Source organism: Solanum stenotomum, chromosome 2 (assembly GCF_019186545.1).
Source record: "Solanum stenotomum isolate F172 chromosome 2, ASM1918654v1, whole genome shotgun sequence".
Lineage (NCBI taxonomy): Eukaryota > Viridiplantae > Streptophyta > Magnoliopsida > Solanales > Solanaceae > Solanum > Solanum stenotomum.
Genome location: NC_064283.1, coordinates 48260186 through 48276406, shown reverse-complemented (window position 1 = coordinate 48276406; position 16221 = coordinate 48260186). Strand labels below are relative to the sequence as shown.

Genomic DNA, 16221 nt, shown 5'->3' with positions numbered 1-16221 from the left:
GGGACACTTGTCTCGCATGTCCCTCTCGGTTTCCCAAGTAGCTTCCTCAACTAGACAATGCTTCCATTGAACTTTCACAAACTTAATTTCCTTGGTCCTCAGCTTACGCACATCACGATCAAGAATTGCAATCGGTTCCTCCTCATATTGGCGGTCTTTGTCTAACACAATTGAGTCCCACTTAATGATGTAATCCCCGTCACCATGATATATCTTCAATATGGACACATGAAATACTGGATGAACTCCCAATAGGTTAGGAGGTAAAACCAATCTATATGATACCGGTCCTACACATTCAAGAACCTCAAAGGGACCAATGTATTACAGACTTAGCTTGCCCTTCTTGCCAAATCTCATCACCCCTTTCATGGGTGATACCTTAAGAAGAACATTCTCACCAATTTGAAACGCCATGTCTCTTACCTTATGATCCGCATACTTCTTATGTCTACTCTGGGTTGCTAGAAACTTAACTTGAATACTCATCACCTTATCTTGAGCATCCTTCACAAAATCAATCCCCAATGGTTTCACATCTCCAGCCTCAAACCATCCTATGGGTGATCTACATCCCCTCCCATAGAGTGCCTCAAATGGTGCCATATCAATGCTGGAGTGATAACTATTATTATAAGAGAATTCACACAAAGGTAAAAACTTATCCCAATGCCCTCCAAAATCAATCACACATGCCCTCAACATGTCTTCTAACACTTAAATAGTCCTCTCTAACTGCCCGTCTGTCTGTGGATGGAAGTTTGTACTAAAAGTGAGTTGTGTGCCCAATTCATCATGTAATTTCCTCCAAAACTTGGATGTGAATTGGGTACCATGGTCTGAGATGATAGAGAGGGGCACCCCATGCAACCTCACTATCTCTTTCACATAAATTTAGCTAATTGTTCAACATTATAATATATTCTTATCGGAATAAAATGGGCTGACTAAGTCAATCTATCAACCACTACCCAAATAAAATCAAACTTCCCCAAAGTCTTTGGAAGACCAACCACGAAATCCATGGCTATCCTCTCCCACTTCCATTCCGGAATTGGAATTCTTTGAAGCAAACCTACATGCCTTTGGTGTTCATATTTCACTTGTTTGCAATTTTGACACTTATCCCCAAACTCCGCTATATCCTTCTTCATACCCGGCCACCAATAAATTCGCTTCAAATCTTGGTACATCTTTGTCACACCCGGATGAATAGAATATTGCGAGGCATGGGATTCTGTCAACAATTTCTAAATCAAGTCATCAACTCAAGGAACATAATTTTTTTCCTTAAAATTGAGCGCACCTTCCGCATCAAGAGTGGTCTCTTGTGCCTTACCAATCGTAGTCTTCTTTCTAAGCTGCTCCAAATTCTCATCCTCAAACTGTTTAGCCTTGATCTCTTCAATGAATGTGGCCCTCACTTCAATGCTACCTAACACCCCACCTCTTTCTGAGATGTCCAATTGCATGAATTTAGACTCCAAGGTCTAAATTTCCTTAGCCAAAGGTCGCTTGGTTACACTTAAGCAAGCTAAACTACCCATACTCACCGCTTTTTGACTCAAAGTGTCTGCCACCACATTAGCCTTACCCGGATGATATTGAATGGTGACATCATAATCTTTAAGTAACTCCATCCACCTTCGTTGTCTCAAATTCAGATCTTTTTGAGTAAACATATGTTGCAAACTACGATAGTCAATAACTACCTCACACTTGAAACTATAAAGCTAATGTCGCCAGATCTTAAGAGCAAATACTATTGCTGCTAACTCTAAATCATGTGTTGGATAATTTCTCTCATGCACCTTCAATTGACGCGAGACATAAGCTATAACATTCTTATCTTGCATCAACACAACACCCAAACCAGAATGTGAAGCATCACAATAAACAATAAAATCTTTACCTTCAACCGGTAATGCTAGAATAGGTACGGTGGTTAAAAGAGTCTTGAGCTTTTGGAAGCTCTCCTCACATTTTTCAGTCCATTCAAATGGGATCTCCTTTTTGGTCAAATTAGTCAAGTGAGTGGTAATGAAGCAAAAATCTTCACAAATCGACGATAGTAGCTAGCGAGCCCCACAAAACTCCTAACTTCAGTCACATAACTTGAACGAACCCAATTCTTTACCGCCTCAATCTTTTGAGGATCTACTATTACCCCTTCTTTCGAAACTATATGCCCCAAAAATGCAATAAAAGTCAACCAAAATTCACACTTAGAGAATTTAGCATACGACCTTTGTTTCCCAAGAACACCTAGAACAATACGAAGATGGTCGGCATGCTCTTCCTCACTTTTCGAATAGACCAAAATATCATCAATAAAAACTATCACAACCGAGTCAAGATATGGCTTGAACACCCCATTCATTAAACTTATAAAAGTTGCAAGCGCATTAGTCAAGACAAAATACATAACTAAAAACTCATAGTGCCTATAACGGGTTCTAAACGCCGTCTTGGGAACATCCTCAAGCCTAATTTTCAACTGATGGTAGCCAGACCTTAGATCAATCTTGGATAAAACTGATGCACCTTGCAATTGGTCAAAAAGATCATCTATTCGAGGCAAAAGATCTTTGTTTCGAATAGTGACCCTATTCAATTGCCGGTAATCTATACACATTCTCATACGATCATCATTTTTCTTAACAAACAAAACTAGGGCACCCCATGGGGAAGCACTAGGTCAAATAAATCCCTTATAAAAAAGCTCTTGGATTTGAGCCTTAAGCTCTTTTAATTTCGTTGGAGCCATACGATATAGATAAATAGAAATGGGGCGCGTAACAGGCTTTAAGTAAATGCAGAAATCTATATATCTATCTGGAGGTATACCAGACAAGTCAGTAGGACACACTTCTCTAAATTCTGACACCACAGGAATAGATTCAATAGATGGAGTCTCAACCTCAACATCCCTAATGTGAGCCAAATAAGACAAACAACCCTACCCTACCAGTTTTCTAACCCGAATGAAGGATATGATCTTAGCTTGCTTAGGCTTGTACACCCCTTCCCACTCCAACTTTTCCCTTCTTGGAATTTCTAGAGTTACAGACTTAGTATTACAATTTAACACAACATAATAGGGGACAACCAAGTCGTGCCTAAGATAATATCAAAGTCAGTCATATTCAAAATCACCAAATCAGCCCAAGTCTGAAAACCCATAAACAAAATAGGACAAACACGATAGACATGGGTAACTATGACTGACTCTCCAACTGGGGTAGAAACATGGATAGCAGAATCAAGTATATCACAAATCATATCAAACTTTGAGGCAAATATCACTGATACATAAGAATAAGTAAAACCCGGATCAAATAACACATTAGCCATCCGGTCACATACAAGAATAGTACCTATGATCATTGTGTCAGACGCCTCTGCCTCATTCTTGCTCGGAAATGCATAAAACTGAGCTGTATCATCTTGACGAACCACTTAGCTGCCTTTTTGCACGTTACCCCTGCCTGCATTACCATTTTCTCTACCTCTACGGCCTCACTGATTACCTCTCGCCCACCTTGTGGATGCCCTCGACCATTATTACCATTTCCTACAGGTGCCACTTCTCTAGACTGCTGTTGCGCGGAGTCCAACACACGTGGGTGGGGACAATCTCTCTTTATATGCCCAGGCTCTCCACAGTTGTAGCACATATGATCAAAAGATGGCATGCTGCCCGCTGAAGGTGCGACTCCCTGGCTATCCTGAATCAAATTATGAGATGGAGTACCCAAGTAATTACCTGTAGAGGCAGGCATATCCGACTGAATTGGCTTGGTTGCAAGCGTTGGCCTCCCTGAACCTCTAGAATAAGAACCTTGAAAGTTGCCTGAATTCTTGGCCCTTTTTGCTAATGCCTTAGCCTGATCGTCTCGCCTTAACCCTTCCACTTTCTTAACATAGTCTGTTACCTCATTAAAGCTCCTCCCTGCAGAAGTCATATGAACAAATAATACTTGTAACTCAGAATTTAGTCCCCTAATAAATAACTGGATCCTCTCCTCCTCAGTAGTCACCAATTGAGTAGCATATCCAGACAAGGCATGTAACTTGGCCTTATAAGCAACCACAGACATATCACCTTGCTCCAAAGCCATGAACTCATTCTTATTGTGATCCCTCAAAGTCCTAGGCACATACTTCTCTAGAAACAGAGCATGAAATTAGGTCCAAGTTAGTGGAGGTAAAGTAGAAGATCTGCATTCCATATAAGCTCTCCATCACTGTTTGGCCTCACCTTGAAGCTGAAAATTCATGAACTCAACCCCATGTTGATGGACAATTCCCAACTTATGAAGCCTCTTATAGCAGTCTAAGATAAACTCATAAGCATTCTCATTCTCAGAACCAAGAAACACAGGAGGCTTTAGCATCAAAAACTTGGTTAACATTTCATGCTCATTACCAGTCATAACATAATCCAACAAAGGATGGAAGAAAGCATCATTACATCCCGTTCCACCCGTCTTTGGCTTAGTGCTAGCAATAGGGGGATTAGCGGGAGCTTGAGTTGCTTGAACAGAAAGAAGCACTCCAAGACCAACCTACCCTTTCAAGAATGACATGATTTGTCGAGCTAACACTGGGTCTATGGGAGGAATATCAATAGTCTCAGCCAGCACCTCTTCCTCTTATCTCACCTTCTCAATGTTGTCAACCTCAATATCCTCTTCAATATCTTCGTGATGTACGGGAGGGTCTCATTTTGGGGAATATTTTTGATCGGTACCCCATCTCTTGAAGCCGCCACTCTTCCATGGTCTCTACCCCTAACTCTTCCTCTACCCCTGCCTCGACCGCGACCTCTCGCTGTAGATTTCTCAGCTGGAGCATTGACCGGAGCTATGGGCCTGACGCCGTTGAATCTAGTGTTAACCATCTGTGGACAGAAGAGTGAAGGAGGTTAGATACCAATTTGAATCGCCAGATACCAATTGAAATCAAGTCATAGCACGAAAGGAGACAAGAGAAACAGAGAGATTTCCTAAAGTGCTATTGCCTCTTGAAGAAAAGTAAAGGTATTCCCGTACCGTTCCGCAAGACTCTACTAGACTCGTTTTGGTACTCTATTAGTCCTTTGAATTTGATGAGTATACATGAGTTTGAGGTGTCATGTTGATGTAAAGATTGACTTCGTAGTGATAGTCAGGGCTGATTGAGCATAATGGTAATAAAAGTTTGTGATGGGATGCAACTATATAATAAGATTATTGGTTAAGCGAATTTTGTATAGTAATTACGACTTGTGAGTATCTAGGGTTGTGGTTTTCTAATATTTGGTGAGTAACGTGGTTGTATGGAAAGTTTTCAGAGATGGTGGGACACCACTCGAATAGAATTTAAAGAGTTGGAGTCATAATGAAGAAAGAAATAGTTGGATGTAGTACAACCTTTAGAGAGAGGCAAGATCAAAAATATTTTATTTGATTGCAAGGGCTAAAGAGGTATCTTCAGAGGGGTAGATAATTCGGTTCAGAGACGCGTGATTTCATTCCTTTGGCTGTGGCTATGGTAATAGTGTCACGGGTCCATCAGATTGGTTAAAAACTATTGAAAAAGATTTGAGAAAGAAGTGTACAGACATAAGCTATAGTGTGATGATAAGTGCTTTGTTTTTGTTTTTGAGTTTAGTAATCAGTACGATTGAAATTTTAGCAAAAGATATTGTAAGATCGATAGAGATGCGATTAATGATAAGCGAAGATCCATGAATTCATAAAAATCTTCAAGGTATAAGCTAATGTTGATAGATAAGGGGATTGTGTTATACGGTTGAATTTACGATTCAAATTTTTCATTGTAAGTCTACATTCATGGTGATATATTTTTTCAAGGTATGAATTTTTAAGGTGAGAAATGATCAATTGTATCAGATGTTGAACCTTTGAATGGACCTACACCTGGTTTGAGTCGTAAAGTTTATTACTTTTGATTGTTAAAGTACCTAAGAAATGTTTTCATTTAAAAGTGCTGGTTTAGAGTAAAGTAAATGGTTAGAGTGTTCATGATGGTTGTTAGTATTGAGAGTGTGGACTTCAGTGGAATGCTGTGAAGATTATGTGGAGTCAACCCAATGGAAATGACTGGTATCGACTCTCCAAAGAAAAACCTTTAGTGTTATTTTGTAAAATTCTTATGTGGCCATCTATTTCATTTTGCACACAATGGTGAGTATGTTTGACTAGCTATGCTCATATGTTTTTTCACTTTTGTGGGTGGATCCCTAGTGGTGGATCAGGGGTACTAATCATGCGATGTTCTCTGGTTGAGTGGGATGATTGGGAATATTTGGTTATTTCAGATGACATATTTGGTGTTGTCTTGGAGTTGTTAAAGTATTTTAGTGGTTCTACATGTACCACCTTCTTTATGAGAATTCGTAGAAGAGCTACTATGCATAATTATGTTTGTCCGACAATCTTAATATTCATCTTATCGTCAAGGTCATGTAACGATTATGTGTGGTTGAATATGGAGATCATTAGGTCCAATTCCACTGTTCTTAAGGGTAATCTACAATCACAATTGCTAAATCTAGCATTTCAATAGTTTTGTTAGGGGGTTTGTATTCTTGGATATACCCCTCAATAAGTATCTGATGTCTAAAGACCAATTTTTTGTAACTTAAGCTTATGGAAATTTATGTTGGGAGATGGAGATATTGATAAGAACTATGATTGTTGGGTATTATGAGTGTGTGTTGGTTAGTTCAGGTTCACTTCTAGTTGTAGTGAGTATTGATTTGGATTTTTATCATGCTTAAGTGCTAAAGGATTAGTCCGAATGATGGTGTCAAGGTCCTTGATAACATGTTGCAGATATGTGTACAAGAAACTTTGGTGGTTATTGGGTATCGCTTTTGTTGTTGGTTAAGTTTACATACAACAATAATTATCACTCGAGTATTGAGATGACTTCATGGAGGCATTGTATAGGAGGATGTGTAGGTATTCAATTGGTTGGTTTGAGGTTGAAGGTGTGAAACTCTTAGGGGGTTGATTTGGTGAAAGATGCTCAAGATAAGGTGAGAAGCATCCAACCTAACCTTCTAGCAGCCCAGAGTCGACATAAACAGCATGCGGGAAAGTATCCCTAGTTATATGATGACTCGTGTACTACTCTATTCTTACCTTAGCCAATTTTTCCTAGTTTATCACTCAGAGATGAGTGATAGGTAAATTGGTATCTATTGTAATGACTTGTTCCCGTTATTATGGAAAAGCCAATGGGGAATGAATTTGGGCTAGAAAACTTTTGAGTAGTGACTTGAAAAATTGTAGCCTAGTCTTGATTTGGACAAAATCTAAGTCAGGCGAGGTCTAGTGAAATTTGGTAATAAATGGGGGATCTAATTATGAATTTGATCACATGAGTGGATAGACAAGACATTAAGGAGCCTGTACGACTTTACATAATCAAATTCGGGCTGGTAGAACTCCCAAAACTAATCTTAGCGTGACCGGGTAGTTTTTTAACGTCAGGGTTGAAGGTGTGTTGTGAAATGGGGGTTTGAAAGGCTAATTTTGACTCTCTGTTTCTGTGTAAGTCGCTAGGGTAGGGACGCTATGGTGAGTTGAGTCCCGCTATGATGGGCTAGTAGCGACTTAAGTCGGGATTAAACCCCAAAAATGTTATTTTTCTGTAAGTTTCGTTCTTGAGAGCTAAGAGACGACCCAAGGATATTTCTTGAAGGTTTTCCACCTTTTCTAGCACTAAAGGTAAGGATTTTACTCCCCAAATCCATTTATTGATCCGTAGAACTTAGATTCTTGGTTAATTATTATTGGGGGAAGGTTTTGGACTGAATTTGATGGTGGGAAAAAGCCTTAGTTGCACCTTAGGATCATGAGTTTGGTCTTGGGTTATTGGGTTTTTTATAATCCAGGTAATTAGACCTTAATTAATTGATCCTTGCATTAAATTGTTGTTTGTAGACCTAGAACAAGTGGAAAGAATCTGGAAAGGGAAGATTCAAGTGCCTTAGGGGAATTCAAACTTGGTTTCGAGTTAGGTGATGGTTTGATTCCATGTTTGTGAGATATATGTTGGTAATTGCTTCCTTGTAATGCATGTATGTATGTAAATGAAGCATTGTTGATCAAACCTAATAAAAAAAGTATGAATGAACAATTGTATGCAATGATTCAGCACTTGATTGTATGATTTGAGTATGTACATATGAGTGTGATTATTGTGGTTGTATTGAATGGATCGGGTGTCAATTTCCGACACACTAACTGGGATCGGTTGTCACATTCCGACACTTACATTGGATTGGGTGTCATGTTCCATCACATATATTGGATCGGGTGTCGCATTTTGGCACACTAATTGGGATCGGGTGCTACGTTCCGATACACTAACAGTTTGGGTATGAGTTCCATGAGAAGACCATTGAATTGTCATATTCACTTGTTATTGAGAATGTCGATTTGTACATTGCTCTTGAAATAATAACTGTGCATATATTCTGTACATGTCATGTTTACTATGTTGTGACTGCCTATATATGTTTCGTTCAATGGGATAGTTGCGTGATCCTACCAGTACACTGTGGTTGTATACTGATACTGCACTTGCTCATTCTTTGTTGAGTACATGGCATCTTCAGGAGGCTATTGATAGACCTCATCTAGGAGATCAGTGATCGAGGTTAGATTTCAAGGGTGAACCAATTCTTTTAGGCTGCCACGAAATCCTTCATTTTTGTTTAGTCCATTCTCTTCGGACTCATACTATTGTTTAGATGTTTCTTATTCTTAATTTTGGGTTGTACCCATTTTATTAGACTTGTTGAATTTAGATGTTTTGGTACAATGACTTTCAGGTTCTAAGGGTTAAACTTTCGCATTAGTTTGGTTAGTTATTTGTTAAAACCTTTGGAGTTTATGAGAACTCTATATAATTTCTGCATTTAAACCTGCTTCCGTATCTTTAAATGTTTAGTTTATTGTTGAGTTGCTTAGTTGGGTTGTAGCAATGGTTCTCCCACCGGAGGGTTAGTGTGGGTTTCAATCACGACGGTCTGGTTCGTGACACTCCAACTCAAGCAACAACAAACATTTGGTAATTTGACCTTGGTAGTTACACTAAGAAATATTGAGGTACGAACCAGTATGTGTAGCATTCTCGATGATATGTCTTCATTAGTGGTCCTATATGATACCGATAGAGTATCAATATACCGACGGAGTATCACAGAGGATTAAGCTCACTCCTATATGATATCGATATGGTATTAATATACCAACAAAGTGTCACAAAGGATTAATTCATAGTAGTGATGTTGATGTCATGTTGACATCATGTGCGAAATAAGAAAGGAGAAAGTGGGGTAAGCATTTAAATTGGTTGGGTCGCCGGTCCATTAAGCCTAAATAGATGGATAAATTATTAAACTAGTAAAAAATTCTAACATAATTATTAAAAATATCCATATTTTATAAATATTAGTAAAAATATCAAAATGTCAATATTTTATAAAATATTGTGTATCCTAATTTAGTTCCTATTTTATCTCACCTTAATTACACGTTTTCCAACTCATTCTCTCTCATATGTTTTTTAAAAAAAGTATTTTCTCTCTCACTGATTTCTCTCTTCAAGTTCAAATTCTTCTTCATATTTAAATTTTCACTTCTCTCTCTTCCGTTATTTTCATTTTTTTTCTTCAGAAATTGGAAAATATATCTTTAAAGATATTCACAACAATCCCTTTGATTAAAGTATGCATCTTTATCTGATTTTTAGGATTGTTTACTGATTTTATTTTTGTTTAATTTTTTTTTAAAAATGTTTGTAGTTGAGTATTAAATTGACCAATTTCGTTTAGGGCTTGAAAACCACAAAATCACTCTCTAATGGCCGAATCTAAGAAGTTTACAAGAGGTATCCAACTTAATCAAAAAAATTCTAGCGATTTTCCATCCTTTAATCTATGTATTATTCAAGAAATAGCGGATAATGTAGGATCCACTGCTAAAATGACGAAAGAAGACGGTCGAAGAGTTGGTGTTTCCATTCTTTTGTATTCTGAATCTTCTAAGAGGTTTCTTAATTGTATTCATTACAATTTTTTGAGTGGCCTGATGTTTTTTTGTATTCTGAATCTTTTTGTTATGTTGTATTTGGTATTCATTACATAATCTGAGTGTCCATTGTTTATTGTATTCTGAATCTGATTGGGTAGTTACACATTTATATTCATTAAAGAAATTGAGTGATCTGGTGTATTTTGTATTCTAAATCTGTGTGGTATGTCGTATTTTGTATTCTGAATATTTTTGGTATGTTGTATTTTGTATTGTTTAGAGAATCTGGGTGGTTATTTTTTTTATTTTATTCTGAATCTAAGTGGGAAGTTACACTTTTGTATTAATTACATAAATTGAGTTTTCTGTTATATTATGTATTCTGAATTTAAGTGGTATGTTGTATTTTGGTATTCAATATCAAATTCAGTTTACATCTTTGTTGAATTTGTATTTATAGATTTAACCTTGTTTTCATTCTGAATTGTTTATTTATTTCATTTTGTATTTTATTATAGGCAACATAATCAAGAGCTTGATGCTGGAGTCATTAGTGATAGTGAGGCACCTCCGAGGCATAAACTGGCCTCACATAGTTTGCGATGATATTGAAATAATTTGAAATACAATAATGGTTTATTTGTAGTTTGGTTAATCTTGCTTGATTCTAAACTATTTTGTCTAATATACATTTATCTTTTTGTAGTAGTTTATTCTGCAAAGTCGTCGTTTTAATCTTATGAAGTTTTGATTTATCATTAAAAAGGTTTGACATATATTATTGTATTTCATTAATTGCATATTTTGTATCTCTTCATAGAGTACTAATTATAAATGGTTATGGTTTGAAATAAACTAAAACAAGGCGGATTCGTTAGTGATGTTTCAAATACGGATAAAATTTGAGTTGACACGATTATTCCTATACAATTTAATTAGAATTTGAATTCATAATCTAAGACCTAAATTACCAAATTGTAATCTATTTTTGTATTCATTCCATCTATAATCATCAACAGTTTTTTTTGTATTTCATTTTGCTCATCTTGTATTTAGGTTTCACTTTATATGCCAAAAATATTTCCAGTTATTTAAAAATTTGTGTGCCAAATGGTATACCAACAAGGTTTGTATTCAATGTATTTGATTATCTTGGAATTTAATTTCAAAATCATACAACTTTAAAAATATGTATACAATTTGATTTAACACCATTATTTTCTAACACAATTTAATTAAAATTTGAATTCATAATATAAGACCTAAATTACCATATTTTTAGTTTATTTTTGTATTCATTCTATCTATATTGACATTTTGAAAGTTTTCTCAATTATATATGAACAGTTTTTATATATCGTTTTGCTCATCTTGTATTTTCACTTTATATACCAAAAAAGAAAAAAATTCCAGTTCTTTTAAAATTTGTGTGCCAAATGGTATACCAACATGGTTTGTATTTAATGCATTTCACTTTACAACTTTGTATTTCTTATAAATTAATTAGTCTTCATAATTATATACTTTGGTTGTTATATTCTACACATCATTAAAGACTAATCAGATCAATATGTTCCTTTTAAAAATTGATAATGAAACTATGTGGATGTTGCTCTGTGGTTTATTTTTTATTTTGTAACTAATGAGAATTTTAAGTGATATGCTACTTTTTAAAAATATTTTCTCCCCTAAATTTCTTCTTTCTGTTATTAAACAATTGTATTCTTTCAATTAAAACAAATAATAACAACATAAATAAGATAAATAAAAAACTACAATTTTGAATTTTTTAATAAATATTGAAAGTGTGGCTAAGGGGTCCTATTAAATGCTAAAATATTGACATTTTGAAAATTTTCTCATAATAGATTGGGTTGCGTCCATTTTTGTTAAATAATTTCCCAAGTGGGTCCATTTTGTGTAGTTTTTCCTTACTTTTAGTAGAGTAGTGATATAGAAAGTTTTAATAAAGAAGTAGTTAAATTACATTTTAATATTGGGAAAGTTACGTAATTACACAACTTAATATAACATAGAATGTGTTTGGTATGAAGGAAAATGTTTTCTGGAAAATAAGTTGATTTCTAACTTATTTTCTAATGTTTGGTTGGTGAGTAAAAATATATTTTAGTGTTTGGTTGACGAATGAAAAAATATTTTCCAAAAAATATTTTTTATTTTTGGCTAGAGAGTAGAAAGTATTTTTTAGGAAAATAGTTTTTGAATCGGAAACCAATCTCGATAACTGAACCAGGACCCGATCCCAACATTCGAACTAGGACACGACCCCGTTGATTGATTCTCAATCCGACCCTGAGATCTGGCCTAGGATTTGGCCCTGAATTTTCACTCGAGACATGACATTTGAACTGGGATTTGACCTTGACCCCGGTCCCAACACTCAAACCTAGACACAACCACGATAATCGATCTGAAATCCGATCCCGATATTCGACCCAAGACATGACCTCCAACACCCGACACCTAAGCCTGACCCAACAGCGATACCACAAAAATATTTTCAAAATAAACTTTGTTAAGAAAATTGAGGGAGGGGGGGGGGTGGTAGGGTCGGAGTAGGGTAAAAAAATGAAATGTTTAAAATTTAAAATATTTTTCAAGAACAAATTTTTAATTTTCTTTTTTTCGAGGGGGGTGGTGGGGGCTGGGGGTTGGGGGTGGTGGTAGGCGACTGGTAGGAGGGTTGGGATAGGGGGCTCGTAAGGTGGTCGGTTTATGGGTGAAGTAAAACAAATGAAATTTTTAAAATTTGAAATACTTTCAAAAACAAATTTTTAAGAAATAAAATTGTGGGGGATGATTAGTGGTTGAGTGGCGTAAAAAAAAACTGAAACTTTTAAAATTTGAATTATTTTAATAAATAAATTTTTTAAATTTTAATTTATTTGGTTTGGTGGGAGACTGCGTCTGGGGGCTGGTTTGGAAAATGTTTTCCTTGCCTTTTTCAAGGGAAGTCATTTTTTAAAAATTTGAGAAAAATAAGTTGATTTGGAAAACATTTTTCAAAATATTTTAAGTCAACCAAACAAGAGAAAATTGGAAAACCAAACACACCCATAATCTCTAAGTATCTCTACCATTTGAATTAATTACAAAAATCCATTTTTTTTTCATCTCCCTCTTAACATCTAGATGGATTACTCCACTTCTATCAGATACATTACAATTTTGTTTGGGTACAATGTATGTGGTACAAATGTTATTATTGATACATAACCCCAATTATTTCAAACCTAAATCAATATGAATCTGGTTCATAGTAGTGTATCTTATACATAACTTATGTATCGTTGGCTATGTATTGGGGGAAGGAGAAATGTATCCGCAAATTCTGAAAAATCCAAAATCATTGTAATTTGAAAATTTTTCAAAATAGAATGTAACTAGCACCCAAATTATTGGGATTTTTGTAATTTAATATTTTCCCATAAATGTATATGAAATGTTATTGGTTTGTCAAATCATTGACGCTCAATACTTTTGTGTACAATATTTTCCAGTTGGTTATAACCCATTGTTTTTATTAGAGGTCAAAAATGATAGATACAAGTGTCTTAATACACCAACAAAATATTGTTTCTCCCAATTGCATGTATTCCTCGAAAAGGACCAAAACCAGGAATACATTGCCCTCTTTTATCCTAAATCTTCATGACTCTTTGTTGAATTTTGCATTTTATATGCGTATATCAAGGTTTGAATCAACAACTATTCATGAATAAACAAAATTCTTAAAATTATTTAAAACACACAATTGTTGAATTTTATTCAAATATACGTATTCATTCATAATTTTGTTGTTCATGTTAAAGATTTTGTTACAGAAGATTGGGGACGATGCCGGAAATAGAATTTGGTATGCACACGGTGAGATCTCATGGGGCTAAGGTGGCCAAAAAACACAAATGTGACTGGTTGATTTTACTTGTGCTTGTGGCAATGGATGGATTCTTAAACTACATTCAACCGTTCAATCGTTATACTAACTCAAAAATGTTGGAAGATCTCAAATTTCCTTTCAAGGAACACGACACCATCCCAATGTGGGCCGTTCCTGTATGTATTTACTTCGGAGTTTAACTTATATATATCTCAATAGTTTTTTTTTATAACCTATTATAGCGAGTTACATGTCTTATATTTCAAGTTACTAGTTAACGTCGTTTATTATGGCCTATTTATTTGTAGCTACCTTTAAGTAATGTGATAGCATAAAAGAGTTCTACACATTCAATGGTGTGTTGAAGTTAAACTCTACTACTGTTATGTAGGGGAGTATCTAGAGAGGTGGGAAGGTGTTCGCTCAAACCCCTTGGTAAAAAATTATACTGTATATAGGGTAGATTATCTATATATATAAATTGTGAATTCCTTGAACAACGTGCAGAAGATTAGCTCAATGATTCAAGATATTTGAAATGCACCCTAACATCCAAGGGTTTGATTCTTAGGGATTGCAATATTTTTCGAACACCCTGAGTGAAAAACCTGAACCCGACACGGCTTTTATGGCTTTAAAACTCAATAATTCTCATACCTCCAAATGGTTATACCCTTTGTTACATTCTTTTTGTTGCGGTAGAAATGAGTATTCATTTTCTGAGGTTTTACCCCATCCTTGTTTTGATAATTTTCCCACTACAACAGATATTTGCAATAATTCTACCATGCACAGTGTTTCTCATTTACTATCACTACAGGAGGGATGTATATGATTTGCATCATGCCATATTGGGTGAGTTTTATTTGAAGTTTTATAAGGAAAAAACAATTTTCGATTTTTTGGATTTTCATTGTAGTTAGTACTATGAAATTGATGACCTTTTGCTTGTAAATCTAGGCATCCTGTATTCTGTTCTAGTGACTGCAGTAATCACCGATAGCATCAAAGATGCTGTTGGTCGTCCACGCCCAAATTTCTTCTATAGATGCTTCCCGGATGGAATCGAGGTGTGTCTCCTTTTTCACACTTTAACATAATATTATGCCTTGAACTTCGGAGATTCTTTCATGTAGTCTAAAATATGATCCAACTCAAAAGGTCTATGTTCAACCTATAAGTCGATACTATGTGATCGAGGTCTGTGCTAAGCGCAAAAATTCAACTTTTACTGTTTATGGCAATGGGGGTAATTGGAAAAGACACGGCCTAAGAGTTCGAGAGTGCATGAGATTGTATTGGCTTGCTTTCATCATAGGTCAATATTTTCTCTATGTGTTGTCTGAGAACATATAATAAGTATTCATTTTTCTTCTTTTATATTGTGTGTGTTATTCTGAGTATGCCATAACATAACAGTTAACTCGAAAAGTTTGACATCAACTCTAATACAAAATTTGCATTAAGATACCTTTTTCAATTCATATGCAGGCCTTTCTACCTAATGGGGATGTTAATTGTCATGGAGACCCTAAAGTTGTGAAAGAAGGATATAAAAGCTTTCCCAGTGGACATACCTCATGTTAGTAGTGTTCATTTATTCTTAGTTTCTTCGTTTTTGTTTGTTTTCTTCTTGTTTATAAGTTTATGCTTGTCAAAATATAGGGTCATTTGCTGGCCTGGCTTTCCTCTCATGGTACTTGTGTGGAAAAGTGAAGGCTTTTGACAGAAGAGGCCATGCTGCAAAACTCTGTATTGTTCTGCTTCCTTTACTCTTTGCTGCATTAGTCGGAATTTCTCGAATTGATGACTATTGGCATCACTGGACAGATGTATTCACTGGATCCATTATAGGTTGGTTCAACGTTCCTATCCAACACTTGTATGAATTCACTACTTTGATAAGTTTGCAAATTGATTTTAGCTTGTTTACCTGATAATATAAAAGTATACTATTAGTATCATGTAGCAGGTTAACCACTATAGACATTGCATGTAGTTGGCCTTCAAATGAACTAATAATGTAAAAAAGCATTACACTATCAATGCTCGCGCCTTATAATTATCAGATTCTGACTAAGCTGTTCTGAGAAATAGTGTAGCTAAACATCTCAATGTTTTTTTTGTACAGGAAGTGTGGTTGCCTCTTTATGCTACCTACTTTTCTTTCCATTCCCTCATGATATCAACGGTACAACCTCAACTCTCTGAAAACAGAATGAATCTCTTAGTTCAATGTCAATGATACTAGTTATTTTCTAAATA

At 35.5% G+C, this 16221-nt stretch overlaps 2 protein-coding genes across 6 annotated transcripts in view; both read left to right on the top strand.

Annotated features, from left to right (window-relative positions):
* The window catches only part of LOC125857072 (ATP-citrate synthase alpha chain protein 2), a 1178350-nt gene that overhangs the window by 560994 nt on the left and 601135 nt on the right, over nt 1-16221 (top strand). The gene's annotated exons all lie outside the window — the stretch shown is intronic.
* Nucleotides 13643-16221, top strand: part of LOC125857075 (probable lipid phosphate phosphatase 4) — a 37155-nt gene continuing 34576 nt past the window's right edge. The window contains exons 1-7 of one of the 4 annotated variants that reach the window (XM_049536744.1): nt 13643-13770; nt 13889-14132; nt 14724-14811; nt 14917-15026; nt 15448-15538; nt 15622-15810; nt 16088-16147. In XM_049536744.1, the coding sequence (XP_049392701.1) occupies nt 13667-13770; nt 13889-14132; nt 14724-14811; nt 14917-15026; nt 15448-15538; nt 15622-15810; nt 16088-16147 (886 nt within the window). In that variant the 5' untranslated portion in view covers nt 13643-13666. The remainder of the gene's footprint in view (nt 13771-13888; nt 14133-14723; nt 14812-14916; nt 15027-15447; nt 15539-15621; nt 15811-16087; nt 16148-16221) is intronic. The other 3 variants (XM_049536746.1, XM_049536747.1, XM_049536745.1) reach the window with 3 other exon arrangements.